The sequence below is a fragment of the Pediculus humanus genome, genomic scaffold (assembly GCF_000006295.1).
Source record: "Pediculus humanus corporis 1103172107532 genomic scaffold, whole genome shotgun sequence".
NCBI classification, from domain to species: domain Eukaryota; kingdom Metazoa; phylum Arthropoda; class Insecta; order Psocodea; family Pediculidae; genus Pediculus; species Pediculus humanus.
In genome coordinates, this window is record NW_002987148.1 from 28,056 (window position 1) to 43,739 (window position 15,684).

A 15,684-nucleotide genomic window follows, 5' to 3' on the forward strand; every position below is an offset into this window, starting at 1 on the left:
TCAACTTTTGACATCGAACATCCAAAACGGTTTGACAAAAAAAAGAAGAAGATTAAAAGAAAAAAAAAAATCTGTTAAACTTTTATGAACCGGAGCAAAAAGATTTTTGGAATCAAATTTTTCCCGTAAGCGTTTAATCAATTCTGTTGACAGATATTTTCCGTCCTAAAAATGAGGGGAATAAAAAAAAAAACTTTTGAACCGAATTGTTTTGATTGACATCAAATTATATTAAAAAAAAAAAAGAAAAAAAAAAAAAAAAGAAAAAAAAGGGAAATCTTATTGACGTTTTTTTGGCAAGTCGTCTCTCGATCGGTAAAGGCAAAGACATTAATTAAATTAAAAATTTCTTCTCTCTCTCTCTCACGACAGCATTCATATTATTAATTACGAATATTATCATCCTGTGCAATTATTTATTTCCTTTTAACATCTCACTCTCACCGAAAAAAAAATCAGGGAATCCCATAAAATTTTATATCATTTAAAAAATTGATCACATATAATTTCCTTCGATAAAAATCTAATTCAAGCCAATAAAACCTTATTTATTTATTTTTTTTGAATATTTAATAAAAGGGGGGCCGAATACGAATTAAGTTTTTTTTTTTTTTTTTGTCAACCGATTACGATCGTTTACGTTTAACAGATTATTTATTTATCGTCGTCGTCGTTATTATTATTATTATAATAATTAATAGAGAGGAAATAAACTCACCTCGTCGCAACCGGCACATCTCGGTTTGAGTTGTTCCGCGTAATGTCTTTCGCAGTATAATAAATTGTCGTGAACGCAATACGTCAAATCCACTAAAATTTCGTTACATTCGCTGCATACGAAACATCCGGGATGCCAAACAACATCTTCTCCAAATTTTGGAGCGACAACTCCTAAATCTCCGGGTTTAATAAAATGATGACACGTAGGACATTCCTTCAACAAAAAAGAAAAAAATAAATTAAAAATAAATAAATAATTATGGTAATTATAATTTTAAAAGAAACTGAAAATATTCATTTTTTTTTTTTTTTATTTTAGACTTTTGGTAAGGCGTTCGAGTTTAACATTTTGCATAAATCCAAATTTTCTGTAACTCAAATTTATTTATTTATTTTATTTATGATAACGTAATTATCTCACGTACCAAACCGGTACATGACTCAATTCATCAAGAACCAAACATGATGTGATTCAAATTGAGGTTTTCTTATTCTAAGAAACAAAACATAATTATTTTTTAGTTTTTTTTCTTTCTTTTTTCTCTTTTGTAAAAAATATCAAATCGATTTCGGTAAAAAAAAAAAAAAAAAAAAAACATGAATTTTAACTTTGCTCTCACATCATCAACGATAAAAGATTTTGACTCAAACAAAAAAAAAAAAAAAAAAAAAAACATTTCCTTAAAGTAATAAAACCGCAGTAGTTCGGTTAGAAAACATTTTCTCTCAATTTATAATGGCGTTGGCGAACTAATAAAATTGCATTTTACTTATTATTATTATTATTATTAACAAAATAATTTTAATTTTTTTTATTCGCTTAGAGCAATGTGACGTGAATGTAACTTCAGGGCTGTTGGTAAAATTTTTTTCTATTTTCCATCCCGGCTTTAATATTCTTTTCATTAATTTTTTTTTTTTTTTTTTTTTTTTCTGATGCCAATTTTTTCGCACGTGTTTGCCCCATAAAAATTAATTTTAAATTGTTTTTTTTTTTTTTTTTATTTTATTTTTACCGATCAAAAACAAAACAAACAAAAAATAAATAAATAAATAAATAAATCGACGACCAATTTTACTCCATGAACTATTTTTTGAGTTTGCGAACGATCGTCATAATCCAAATTTAAAACGTAAAAATAAAAAAACTTAGGGTTGAAGTTTCTGAAAAACCTGATTTGATGACCCATAAATAAAAAATAAAAAATAAATAAATAAATACCGTGGATGCAGAAATGGTGTCTTTAACGTATCCGATATCCAAAGCTATTTCGTTTCTCGCATTTATAAAATCTTCATAGCAAGATTGCTGACTGTTTTCGATATGTTTACAATAAGCAAGAGCCAAATCTTGTTTGGGTAGTTGAAGTATCAATTGCTTGTCTCTATATTTTTCACCGGGTGAACCGAGACGAGGCACTTTTGACGACGGAATTTGTTGAAAATATTCTGAGATCTATACAAAAATAAAATAATAATAATAATAATAAAGAAAATAAATAAATACATAATAATAGAAAAATTAGAAAGTTGAAATTGCCAATATTTAAAATTTAAAACCGTGAATAATTTTTTTTTTTTTTTTTTCTTAAATCTGATTTACGAAACTTTTTTTTTTTTTTTTTTTTTTTCATTTTTCAAATTTGTTCAATTTTTTGTAAAATGCATTAATTTTATAAAATATACCCCATCTTTATTTTTATTATTATTATTAAATTTGTAATTTATTCGACATTTATTTCCCCAAAAAAAAAAAAAAAAAATAATTAATTTAAATCGTGCTTGTTATTCTTTACTTTTATTACCAACCATCCACCATTTCTTTTTTTTTTTTTCACAAGCAAACAAAAAAAAAAAAAGATTGCTCAATTTATGGCATTTAGTCAAATAATAATAATAATAATAATTATTATTATTATTAGCATTTATTCGATTTGAAAATTTTATGTTGATAGTTATTCTTAAAAAAAAAAAAATTGGACGTTTTGACGAAGGATGTATGTAAAATAAAATTTAAAAAACTATTAAAAAATAATTAAAAAATTTATTTGTACAAGAAATAAACCAACTATTATTATCATTATTTTTCGAAAAAAAAAAAAAAAAAGAGAAACATGGCGTCAGAGAGTGAATGATGAAAAGTAAAACGAACGAAAATATTTTTAAAATCTGACATGTTTCAAAAACGTAAAAAAAAACAATTTCATTTGACAATTTTAAAATATACAGAATAAAACGCACCAGACAAACAAACCCTTAGAGCAAGATTTAAAATAATATGATAATAATGATTACAAAAAAAAAAAAAAGTATCCGAGAAAGTGTATGCGCTTGTGAGTGTGAGTGTGAGTGCAGGCCCTTTTGCCCGAAGGGCCAACATAACGTAATTCAAGGCTAAAATTCTTTGGAAAAAAAAAAAATTAAATAAAAACCAGTTTTTCAAAATGAAAAAAAAAAAAAAAAAAAAATTAACATTCGTACAAGCACGTTCGAAATCAGATAGTAATGACTTAGAAATTTAATTTAAATATTTATTATTACGGATAATAAAAAAAAAAAAAAAAAAAAAATAAGGAACTGCCACGATCATTGTTGCCAATTTAATAAAAAAAAAAAAAAAAACATTAACGTTTTTTTTCTTCTTGGAAAAATAATGATTCATAAAAAAAAAAAAAAAAAAAAAAAAAAGGTACACACAATTTATAATGTTTTCCAATAAAAACTTTTCCTTTTTTTTTTTTTTTTTTTTTCTTAAAATAATATTTTGAAAATGAAAATAATGATTACAACGGCATGAAATTTCCCAAAAAAAACAAACAAACAAAACAACCAAAAGTTATAAAAATTCGGTTGGATTGTTATTGTTTGGGTCGGCTGCTAAATAAATTTAAATCTTTTTTTTTTTTTTTTTTTTACAATCGATTGTAAATTTTAACATTTAAAATGTTATTTTTATCATTGGACGCGCTATCAACAACAAATCCTAATAATAATAATAATAATAACGATAATAATTATCTTAAATTTTTTTTTTTTTTTTTTTTTTTTTTCGTATGAACATTAGACTCTGTTACAAATAGAAAAAAAAAAAAAAAAAAAAAAAAAGGGAGAAATTTAATTCGTTATACGAACCTTGTGTGAGGGTAAACCTGATGGGACCCACGCGTAACCTTCTCTAAAGCTTTTTTCTTTACTATCCACCTTGGCCGAATCCATGGGCGAATCAAAACCCAATCTATTTCGTACGTTAACCCATTCTTTGTGGTAAACATCATGAGATTCTCGAGGGCATTTGCAACTATTGCACGTTTTCCTGAAATCATACGAAAAATAAAATAAAATAAAATTATAGTTTTCATTTCAAATGCAACATTTTAAAAAATACAATTTAAAATTATTTCATTTTATTCCTTGTTTCCCCTTCACCTCCCCCTCCCTTCCCCTTTTCCCTTATCACTTTAACTTACCAATCTTTATTTAAATCTATATCGAAAATTTTACAATATAATTTCAATGCATTCGTACTTATGTAATTTAATCCTTTTATTTCGATCGGTATTATTTGACATTTACAATTTTCCAACATTTTTTTTTTTTTTTTTTTTTTTTTTTTACGGGAAATAATTAAAAAAAAAAAAATGTCCCCCCCCCCCTTTTTCCTGCAAACAAAATTTTTTTTTTTTAAAAATTTTTGGGAATTCAAATAACGGAAAACCCCCAAATATTAACAAAGGAAAAATTGCAAAATGTTTTTACAGAAATATAGGGAGGGGGAGGGGAAATGATGTACATCTTCCGCAGATATTAAAAAAAAAAAACACCTAACGCTATGTTACTTTGAAATTTGGAACATAACAGTCACACGTAACGTTTTGGATTATTTTAAGAGAAAGGAAGTAAAAAAAAAATTTTTTTTTTTATTAAATAAATCAAAAAAAAAAAAAAATTTGGTTAATTCGTTTAATGTTAACAGTTTGGAAAACGGTACAATAAACAAAACATTAAACCTTTTTATATAAAAAAATTTTAAAGTAAAGACAAACAACCGGAAAATGTTTTGAGAAAAAAAAAAAAAAAAAAAAACAAGGGTCACTAAACAAAAAGTAGGTTGGACTATCAAGTAAAAGAAAAGTCAAAAAAAAAAAATCTACGTTGGCACACGCATCAAAAATAAAAGAGAGAGAGGGCACGCACACACGCACATACAAACAAACAAACAAACAAAAACAGTAGGTGCATCAGGTTGCGAAGGAGGAGTTGATGATTTGTTAACAAAACTCTTGAAAAAAAAAAAAAACATTTCGAAAATTATTTGTGAACACTCATCTTATTGAGATTATTGTAGGAGGTAATCATATGAAAAGTTTTGTTTTTCCTTCCCCGCCCCCTCCCTCTCCCCCCCCCAGACAACAACAAATAAAAAGGAAATTCTTTTAATTAATAAATTTATGTTTTAATGAGAGAGAAAAAAGCGAGGGCAAAACGCGCGAGGACAAAAAATTTTTTTTTTTTTTTTTCAAGGTTTGCCCCGAAAGAAAACATTTTATTAATTACTGGTAAATAATAATAATAATAATAATAATTAATTTCGCAAAAACGTCCCGTAAAATACCTGAATGAATTAAATTAATCTCGCGGAACCCAACCGTAAAAAAAAAAAAAAAAAAAAAAAAAAAAATGAATAAATTAATCGAACTTTGACAATTTGCCGTTACTCGACCGTCAAAAAAATTTTTATTTTATTTTTATTTTTGTTCATTCGCGATCGTTTTTGTTTTTCGGTTGTTGTTGTTGTTGTTTTCTTAACGATACGCTCCGACAACAACGTTTAAATAAATAAATAAATAAATATTAAAGGATTACTAATAATTGTTTGTTATTCATAAAAACCTTCTGCGACAAACTTTAAAAATTAAAATACCGGATTTATGCGAATCTAAAAAAAAAAAAAAAAAAACGGCTCTTGAAATTATAATATCTATTATAATTAATAATAATTTGGCATATAAATTAAAAAAGATTCGAGAGAGAGAGAGAGAGAGAGAGAGAGAGAGAGAGAGAGAGAAAAGTAACATTCGAATCCATTAAAAGCAAACAAACACACGTAATTGCTTAAAGAATCGCAAATTAATTTTTCTAAAAAAAAAAAAAAATCTAAATATATACGTATTCGATTGATTGATTACCCATTTTTTTTTTTTTTTTATTTACAATCGGAAATTTAAAAAGTTGATGGAAAGAGAGAGAGGAAAAAAAAGCAACAACGGCGCTAAATTTAAAATACACACACGCACACATCTTACTAAATCTTAACCGGCTCTTGTTTAAAAAATAAATAAATAAATAAATATGTACGTAAAAAATTAAAAAGCAACGAACGCGGATTTTTTTTCTTTTTTGTTTTAATTAAAGAAATGGGAATACCCGCGTGTTAACATTAATTAATAATTTTTCTTTTCTTTTTTTTTTGTCATCCGGCGGTAATTACAACAACAACAACAACAATTATTAATTAAAAGATTTTGATTAACTACCATTTGTAAAATCTCGTTTCGTGAATTCAATATTGTGAGAGTACACGCCATACATTAAAATAAAATTTGCGCGCCATTATTTTTAATTTCGATAAAAAAAAAAATCAAGCAGACGACATAATTAAAAAACAAATTTGGTAAAAAGTTCATTAATCAAACCCAAAATTTAAAACCTGTTTCGATCACACAAATAACAAAAAAAAACAAAAGAATGGGGGGGTTAATAAAAGAAAACAATCGCACAAAATTATATGGCAAAAATTAATATGGTAAAAAGGAAAATCAAACTCGTCAACAAACAAACATAAATTTTAACTAAAAGCATTTTACTGTTCGCTCTTGATAATATAAAAATAAAGAAAGAAAGAAAAAAAAAAATGGACGCACTCTCGAAATCTAATACGTTCGTTATATAAAAAAAAAAAAAAAAAAAAAATGGGGGAAAATGAAAACCCTGCAAATTATTATTCATCCCTAAGTAAATTTGCAAAGGCTTCGGTAACCTTTTTTTCTCCTTACGGGGTTTATATCTTAACCCATGTAACTAATGACATTAATGTGGCACTAATGGTCAAAATGTAATTTTTACCCACAAAAAAAAAATCCGAAAAGGTAAAAAAAAAAATCAATGTCACGAAAAAAATTTTTTTTAAGGCGTGGTGATTAATATAATTGTTTTTTTTTTGTTAATTATTAAAAAAAAAAAAAAAATCCATTAAGAACATATTTTAAAAAAATAAATTAATGAAATTCAGTGTCACCACCAACAAAAAATTTAGTAAGTAAAACAAACACTCTTAGGGTTTTTAAAATAAAAAAAAAATCTGCACTTTGTCCTTAAACTCTCACATATCAATCAATGGCGGCGTATAACTAATTTTTTGTTAGCAATTTCATTTTTATTACCCAAAATTCTTATCAGTTTTAGTTTTCGACAACAACAATCTCCTATCTATAGCAGACAAGATATCAGTACGTACATAAAGTTAAAAATGAGAGAGAGAGAGAGAGAAATAATAATGTCGTGGTACCAGTATTATTCTAATCAATCAAATCATTACGACGACCGGAATTTATAATTTGGGCGTCTTAGTCAACGTGGAAGCAGAAACAAAAAAAATAATAATAATTTTTTTATTACGGTACATTTACAAATTTCAAGTGGGTTTCGCATTTTTTTTTTATTACATTACGTGCCCGCAAAAAAAAAATTTAAATTAAAATGAATAACCGTCTCTATTTGCAACGAGAGAGAGAGAGAGAAAATTATTTTTTTCCAAACGATTTATTCTTGCGGTCAAATCAAAATAATAATAATAATAATAATGTTTTTTTGTTGTTCTTCCTCCCCTTTTAAATTAAACGTGAAATTTTCTTATTTAATCTCAGCAATGAGTATGATGATGATGATAATGGTGCCTTTTTAATTAAACTTTAATTTATTACCGGCTTTTTTTTTCTTCTACAATTTTTCCGATTTTTCTTTATGTTTAAAGAGGAGAAGAGGAGAACGTCATAAACAAAAAAAAAAAAATATTTTTTTTTCCCACGATATTTTCATTTTAAAAATAAATTTAATTTATGTACGTCATACATAAGTAAATAATAATATAGCAAAGTGCTTTTTAGCTAATGGTGAATCTACGTAAACAAATAATAAAACGGTCATAAAAAAAAAAATTTTTTTTTTTTAAAAAGAAAAATTTTTATTTTGAATAATGTAGTTTTGTTTTTTTTTTTTTTTCTTATTTACCAATACCCCCCGAATAAAACATCAAAAAAGAAAACATTCGATTTGAACGAAACGATTCGGGGCAAAGAGTAAAAAAAGCAAAAATATACAGACAGAAAATGAGATAGAAAGAGAAAGAGAGAAAAAAACATTATTTCATTTATAAACATATTAAATTTTCTATTTATCTGTTAGAAAACAAAACAAAAAGAAAAAAATAAAAATTAAAATTAAATCAAAACGTAAAATTATTTATTTAATTTTCACAACAACATCTGCGTAATAACGCGCGTAATTTTTTTTTTTTTTTTTAAATTATTACCAATAACTAAATCGATAAATCAATCAAATCATCACAAAACACAAATAAATAACCGTAACGTAATATAATAATAACAATAATAATAATTTTTTTTTTACGAGAGAGAGAGAGAGAGAGAAAAACTATTCGCATTATTATTTCGTTTCTTATCGATTTGAAAAATATCGTACCTGATAATTAAATGATACAATTGTGTTTGATTAAAAACTTTACAATACAATTCCAAAACTCGAACGCAAGCATATTTCATTCCAGGCCATGGAATCAATGACGTATCTAATCCCTGCGACAAAGGACATTCACGAATTTTACTGTCCAACATTTTGATCGATCACATTATATTTATAATCTAAGTACGTACATATGTATATATCCTTTTAAGTACCGGTTCACAAAATTAAAATAATAATAATAATAATAAATAACTTTTTTTTATAAAGTTTAAAACTTGAAAACACTTTTCCTCTTCCGTTTCGAAAACACAATGCAAACGTTATTCTCAACTTAAATGTCAACTCTAAAATGTCAAATTTATCCTTTTCACTATAATAAAATATAAATAATAATAATAATAATAGAAAATATAAAAACTTGTTACCCCTATTTTATAATCTTTTTGAACAAATAAATATCAAAAAATAGAATAATAAAACTAAACAACCAAACAACCATCTATATAAATCTATATCAATTTTATCAGTATTTTTTTTATACGAATCGAATTTATCCGCTTTTGGCAGAGATTAAAAGGGAATAACTCAACCGCCGTAGGCTTCAACACGAAAAAAAAAAAAATAAAATAAAAAAGTTAAAAGAAAAATAGAATAAATTTTCAGTGGCGGAACCAAGTCATCCTAAAGAAAAACGAAATGATTGAGGGACTGCCAGGGAAAACCATTGAAAAAAAAAATTACCAGGGAAAATTTTAATCCATAGAATGAGTCAATTTGCCAGAAAAACAAAAAAAAAAAAAAAAATAAAATATAAATATTGGCGAGCTATGAACCGAAAAAATAAATAAATAAACAAACTTTTATTTAATTTCAATTTTTTTTTGATTTTCTTTTCGCGACCGACATTAATGGAAACTAAAGAACAAAAGAAAAAAAAAGGATTTATTCGATGACGCTTTTTTTTACCCCCCCCCAAAAAAAAGAGATAGAAAAAGAGATATAATGAATATTATCGCATGAACATAACAAGTCAGAAATAAATAACAAAACAATTTTTAAATGGGTCCCAGATAAGGCAGCGCATTTATATGAGGGTTTTTTTTTTTTTTTTCGATGAAAAATATACCATATTCATTGAAAGAATGCCCAATAATTTTTATCTTTGCTTTCTTTTGTTATTATTACATTCTCCGATGAATGACAATCGACGACATTTTTATTTTGACCGAATAAAATTTCAATTGTTCTCAAAAATTTCTCTTTACCCTATTCGATAATTGAAAACGTTCAACAAATTTTCTCGCGATAAAACCTTACATAAGTGAAAATATAAAGAAAAAAAAAAAAAATTTAAAACCACCTGATTCGAAGTGTTGGGGGGAACCACTTGTTTGTACGAACGATTGCGCAGCATTCGGTAACGTTTTCAAAAAAAAAAAAAATATATTTTTTTTTTCGCGAAACAACTTTTTATTTTGCTTTAAACTCTTCAAACAATTTCATCGGTTTTCAAATGAATTTTTTTGGAAAAAAAAAAAAAAAAAAAACGATCAAAGAAAAATTTTCACGTCAGTTTTCAATTTAAAATAAAAAAAAGAAAACTTCAAATTAATTATTATTATTTATTTAACCGTTCGACAAGTAAATAATTTTTTTTTTTTTTTTTTTCAATCCTCGACGATTAAATCCCGAAATGAATTTAAATTTAAATTTAAATTTAAATTTCGAAAAAAAATTTGTGAGATTTAATATAAACGAATGCCGCTCCTGTTTTTATTTCTTTTAACAAAATACAATCCCACGCTTTTCCCATAATTTTCTATCTGTTTTGTTTTTCCGATTTTTCGGCTATTCTTTTGTTTTCGTACGAAAAAAAAAATAAAAATTTTTTATTATTTAAATAAGTTAAATATACGCCACGTTTAATTAATAAAAAAACAAAACGAGTTGGTAATTTTTATTTTTTTTTTTACGCCGATACAAAAAAAAAAAAAGAGAAGAAGAAATTCTGCACCATTTAAAAGATCGATAATTACAATAAATAAACATATTTTCACTCCCGTTATGACGCAGACATTTTTATAGAAAAAAATTTTTTTTTTTTTTCGAACTTACATCATCGTCGTCGTCGTCATTCTAACGGAAAAAAAAAAGTTTAAGTGAATCGTAAGTGAAACAAGAAACAAAACTTCTTAGTTAATTTAAAAATTCATGGATTTATTTCCGTAGTAATAATGACTGACAACAAAAAACAATAAATATCTGGCCAATATAAAATATTGTCGTCATTTTGACCCACTGATTTATTTTATGAAAATTAAATAAAAATAAAATATGTGTGCGGGTGTGTGCGTGCGTGTGCGTGTGTTTTTGTTTGTGTGCATGTGCGAAGAGTCTGTAAACACCTTTCGGTTGTTTGTAAACGTGACAGACGAACTAGGGGCAGTTAGACGCCGCCATCAATGTATAAAATCAAATTGTAAATAAATTGCTAAGAGTTCAAAAGTCCAAATCCCACATTTGCAATTCGTCAATTTTACATTTTTCCCCCCCCCTTTTTTTCTTTCTTTCTATCTACCCGCGGCGGTAACAACAAGTAGGTGTATGTGGAGGAACATAGAGAAAATAAGGATGAAGAAGGGGTCAAAAAAAAAAAAAAATTTGAAACGTCATAAACGGATGATGATCTGTCAATATGAATCGATCGTTAATCATTTATACACATAAAGTATGAAACTAATTGCTAAACAAAAACCAAAAACCCCCCCCAAAAAAAACGCGAATATTTTACGGTGAATGGTTGACAGGAAAGATAACTGCCAGAAAAAAAAAAAAAATTTTTTTTATATAAACAGTTTAACTTCTAATTAAATTAAATTAAATAATTTTTTCGTTTCGTTTCGTTTGCGAATATGGCTGCCAAAAATTTTTAATTTCACTTTTTTTTTTTTGTAAAAACGCGACACTTATTTTCAGTTAACGATGTACGGATATGGGGCAAAAGTATATTATTGCGAGTCGTAATAAAACAAAATAAACAACAACAACAATAACAAAAAACACATGTCAAAAAAAGTTTTAATAAATAAAACAACTATTACTACTACTACTAACACTATTATTATTATTATTTTTTTTTTTTATTTTATTTTAAATTTATTAAAACAAAATCACTATTTCTATTTTATTTATCACTATATAGAAAATTTTTCAGTCAAAGTCGGTTCAATTTTTCGTCGATTCCACTTAAAAAACAAAAAAACAAACGTGATGCGAAAATTCTATTTACACGATTTTAAGAAAGTCACGTGAAATATTTAAAAATGTGATGAATTTTTTTTCTTTTTTTTTTTGTAAAATTACCGAAATAAAAAAAAATAGAAAAAAAAAAACCTGCATTGTTGTTCGCAAGACAGCAAAATCTTCAATGAAAACAACCAAATGAACCGTTCAACGTGATACGACGCGAACGCTTTAACAATTTTTTTTTTTTTGCTTGACAACGGTTGCTTTCAAAATGGCAGAAAATGAATTTTTAACAAAAAAAAAAATATCTTGATTTTCGTAATTTGTTTATTTAATAAAGTAATAAATCCTCATTAATTAAGAGTTTAAAATTTGAAATATACGGAAATATTAACACACGTAATCATCGTTTCTTCGATTTTATTCGATTGATAAAGTGGCAGCAACAATCACGATCAAAATAATAAAAAAACAATAAGGAAAAAATTTTTTTTTTTTTTCAACAAACAGGTAAAATTTAAACGACAAACAATTTTTATATAACGACAAAAAAATTTTTCTTCTGCTTTTCTCGTACGTCTAACGTACGTCACACGTTGTCTTGTTTGTCACACGAAAAAAAAAAAAAAAAAAAATTCAAAAGTCAACCACCACCACGACATAAACCAACATAAAATCGACCTTTATAATTTTTAAATTAAGGGTTTTTCTCGTAATTAACTCTAGACGTAAAAAAAAAAAAAAGAAAAAAAATATCAAAAACGACGTTTTTTTTTTTTTTTTCCTGACTTTGACCCTAAGGGATTATTATATGGGGTTTAATTTTAATTTTTTCAAACCTTTAAAAAAAATTATTATTATTATTTTTTTTTTCCCTCCCCCCATTTCGGTTCAATCTCGGGCCCCAAAACAATAAGAAAACAATCCCCAAATTAAGCTTTCGTTAAAAACTTGAATTAAGAAAAAAACAAATCGTAATCCAATACAACTTATGAATATGAAAAAAGCAATTTCAATTCAATTTCAATTTATTTCAGGTCAATTTTATTCGTTCTTTAAAAAAAAAACTTGAAATTATGATAAAGAAGCGGTTTTTGTTTTCTCGGCCAACACTAACTCGGGGGAACTAATTTAACCTTTAATACATATCATTTAATTATTTAATTATAATATAATTTAAGAAATTTAAACAAATTTAAGAAATTTTCTATGCAAACGACATTAAAAATAATTTCAACCAAGAACGAGCCCCATCTTATTCGATTAAACAATTTAATTATAAATTTAAAATATTGATCGATTATTACACAAACAAAAAAAAAAAATTATAAAATTTCGTTTTATTAATTTGTTTTTTTTTTTAAACAAAATGAAAATTTTTCCAATGGCGCAATTAGAAAATTGACGATGTTAAAATACAATAATTAATTTAATAGGTCAAATAAATAAATAAAAAAACCATAAAATTCCCCTACGCCTTCGAATACGAATAAAAAAAAACGAAGATTGCCATAAATAAAAGGCATAAATTTAAACCGGACTAATTTCTGATAGTATACGCGATAAAAAAAAAAAAAAAAAAAAAAAAAAACATGCAACTCGTACTCTCAACAGGTGGATATGTTTTGTACAACATAAAACAAAACCCCTTTCGTTTATTTTTAACGTCAAATGACGCGTTTTTTAAAAAAAAAAAAAAAAAAAAAAACCAAAAATAAAATATAATCTTAAGACTTAATATTTCAACTATGAATTTTAGAATGAGCAAATTTGATAAAAATTTTCCAAATATAATTTCTTGATTTTACTCATGGATGAAATCAAAGTTTATTAAAGTTAAATTTTATATTTAAAGGTTTTTCAACTTGGCAAGTAAGGCAAAATGGCGGGTAGCAAGGGCGGGTCCCCATTGATAACAATCAGATAAGGTAGAAAATCCATTAATGAAAGTGGTATTCTTTAAAATAAAAAATGATTGAATTTTCCCCTGGTATTTTAACATCGTAAAATACAATTTTCGTCCTATTTTTTTTCCTTTTTTTTTTTGCCTTTATCGTCTTCCATCATGATTTAAAACTATTTTAATACGACAATCGTAAATCTCGTGTGCGATGTAAAAAAAAAAAAAAAAAAAAAAAAAAACCATATTTTTAGAAACAAAGACTCGACCGAAAACCGGTGAAAAAAAAGAAAAAAAAAGAAAAAAGGAAAATTGCGAGGATTGAAAAAATTTGACGTTATTGATCATGTCGTAAATGTTGTGAAAACAATATAGACGTTAAATAATCAAAAATATTACCACGGTCAAGTCATGATGAGTTCCCGATGAAATCAAAAAAGAATTTCTCGTGGCAACATCAGACAAAAAAAAAGAAATTTTTTCGTACTTTTTTTTTTCTTTTACGAGTTCGTTACGACGCGTAATTCGATGCGTTTTTTAAAAAAAAAATGGCATCCCTCAATGTATTGATAATTTTTTCAAATAATTCACTCTTCATCAAATTGAAATCTTTTCATTGTTCTGATCGTTTTACAATCGAATACGTTACAATCATTTTGAAAACAGTTAAATCCAAAGCCAAGTTTTTTCATTATTAACGACGTTAAATGAATTTATTAAAATTTTTATTCATAAAAAAAAACATAATAAATTTCGTTGATCAATCAGTAATAAAACGTAGAAAATAATTTTTTTTTTTTTTTTTTTCTTACATCGGTCACGTCTGTAAATTATCTTCGATGAATCGTTCGATTCGAATAAACTCTCTATCTCTCTCTCTTCGATTCTCGAAACGAGATAGAACTTGGTGCAATATATGTATATATTTACGAATCCATAATTATTTTTATTCTTTTCATAAAATTTTTTTGACGTTTTCCACATCCATTTTGTCCTTATTCCATTATTATTATTATTATTATTACTTAAACGAGATTTTTTTTCGTTCTTCTTCTTCCATCGTCTTTCGGTTTTTTCTCCCACGTTTTTTCTTCGAACATGATTCCTTTAAAATTTACGCACAAGTGATTTTTTTTTTTTTTTTTTTTCATGATGAAGTCCATTTTCTTTAAAACTTTTTCAACAATTTATCATTTCAATAAAAATAAAACGTCCGATCGCGCGTTTCAAAATTTAAGAAAGTTACTTCGTTTGGGTCCCTTACACCCACAATAACACAAACACAAAAAAAATTATGACTTATGATTTTTATTTTTCGAAAAAAAAAAGAGACAAAAAGTATAACATTTATTTTTTCATAAGTTGGTAACTGTACTATTCGAATCTCGGAGGAGGAGGACATAATCGGATTATTTTAATACTTATTGTTCGTGTCGCATTCTGTATATATATCATTTTGCCCATGTTTTTTCCCCTTCGATACGAAGGTAATGACCTAAAATTCTAAATTTATTTATCTGCTTCTTTTTTTTTTTTTTTTAGAAAATTTTTACTCGAATTTTTGTAAAAAAAAAAAAAAAAAAAAAAAAAACGTTTTTAAAAAATTACCGATTCGTTAAGGGTAATATTTTTTAAAATAACAGTTTAAAAATTCATATTGGTCAAGCTTATTAAAGTTTTTTCCAAATGATTTTTCGTGAAGTATAAATTTCAATAAATTAAAGTTATTATTATTAAGTTTTTTTTTTTTTTTTTTAAACGATACTTTAGTGAAAAATTTCAAACGGCCAACTATCAGTTTCCGCTCGTGATTTTTCTTTAAAAATTAAAATTTTTGCACTTGAAAACTCAATTTTTGGCATTGTTTCATGACAATGAAAGTGTTTTCTTAATTAATTACACAAGGCAACAACAGACATGTTACATACAAACTTGGCATTAAGCAAACATGTTGATAAACGAAATTACGATCATAATTACGACAAATTTTAAAATTACTCTCTCATTAGTGCTGACTATTAAGCCGAAAGAAACGGAAATGGATAATAATAAAAAAT

The 15,684-nt window shown here is 25.7% G+C and overlaps 2 protein-coding genes across 2 annotated transcripts; both read right to left on the reverse strand.

The window, feature by feature from the left end:
* Phum_PHUM183010 (prickle, putative) lies at positions 1–4,289 on the reverse strand (the record flags this gene model as incomplete). Its single annotated transcript, XM_002425175.1, has 5 exons — positions 1–165; positions 719–934; positions 1,970–2,176; positions 3,853–4,033; positions 4,246–4,289. The coding sequence occupies 5 exons, from the start codon at positions 4,287–4,289 to the stop codon at positions 1–3; spliced, it is 813 nt and encodes a 270-aa protein (XP_002425220.1).
* Positions 4,290–8,242: 3,953 nt separating this feature from the next.
* Positions 8,243–8,630, reverse strand: Phum_PHUM183020 (uncharacterized protein; the record flags this gene model as incomplete). The annotated part of the gene is made up of 2 exons (XM_002425176.1): positions 8,243–8,261; positions 8,479–8,630. The coding sequence occupies 2 exons, from the start codon at positions 8,628–8,630 to the stop codon at positions 8,243–8,245; spliced, it is 171 nt and encodes a 56-aa protein (XP_002425221.1).
* Positions 8,631–15,684: the final 7,054 nt, after the last annotated feature.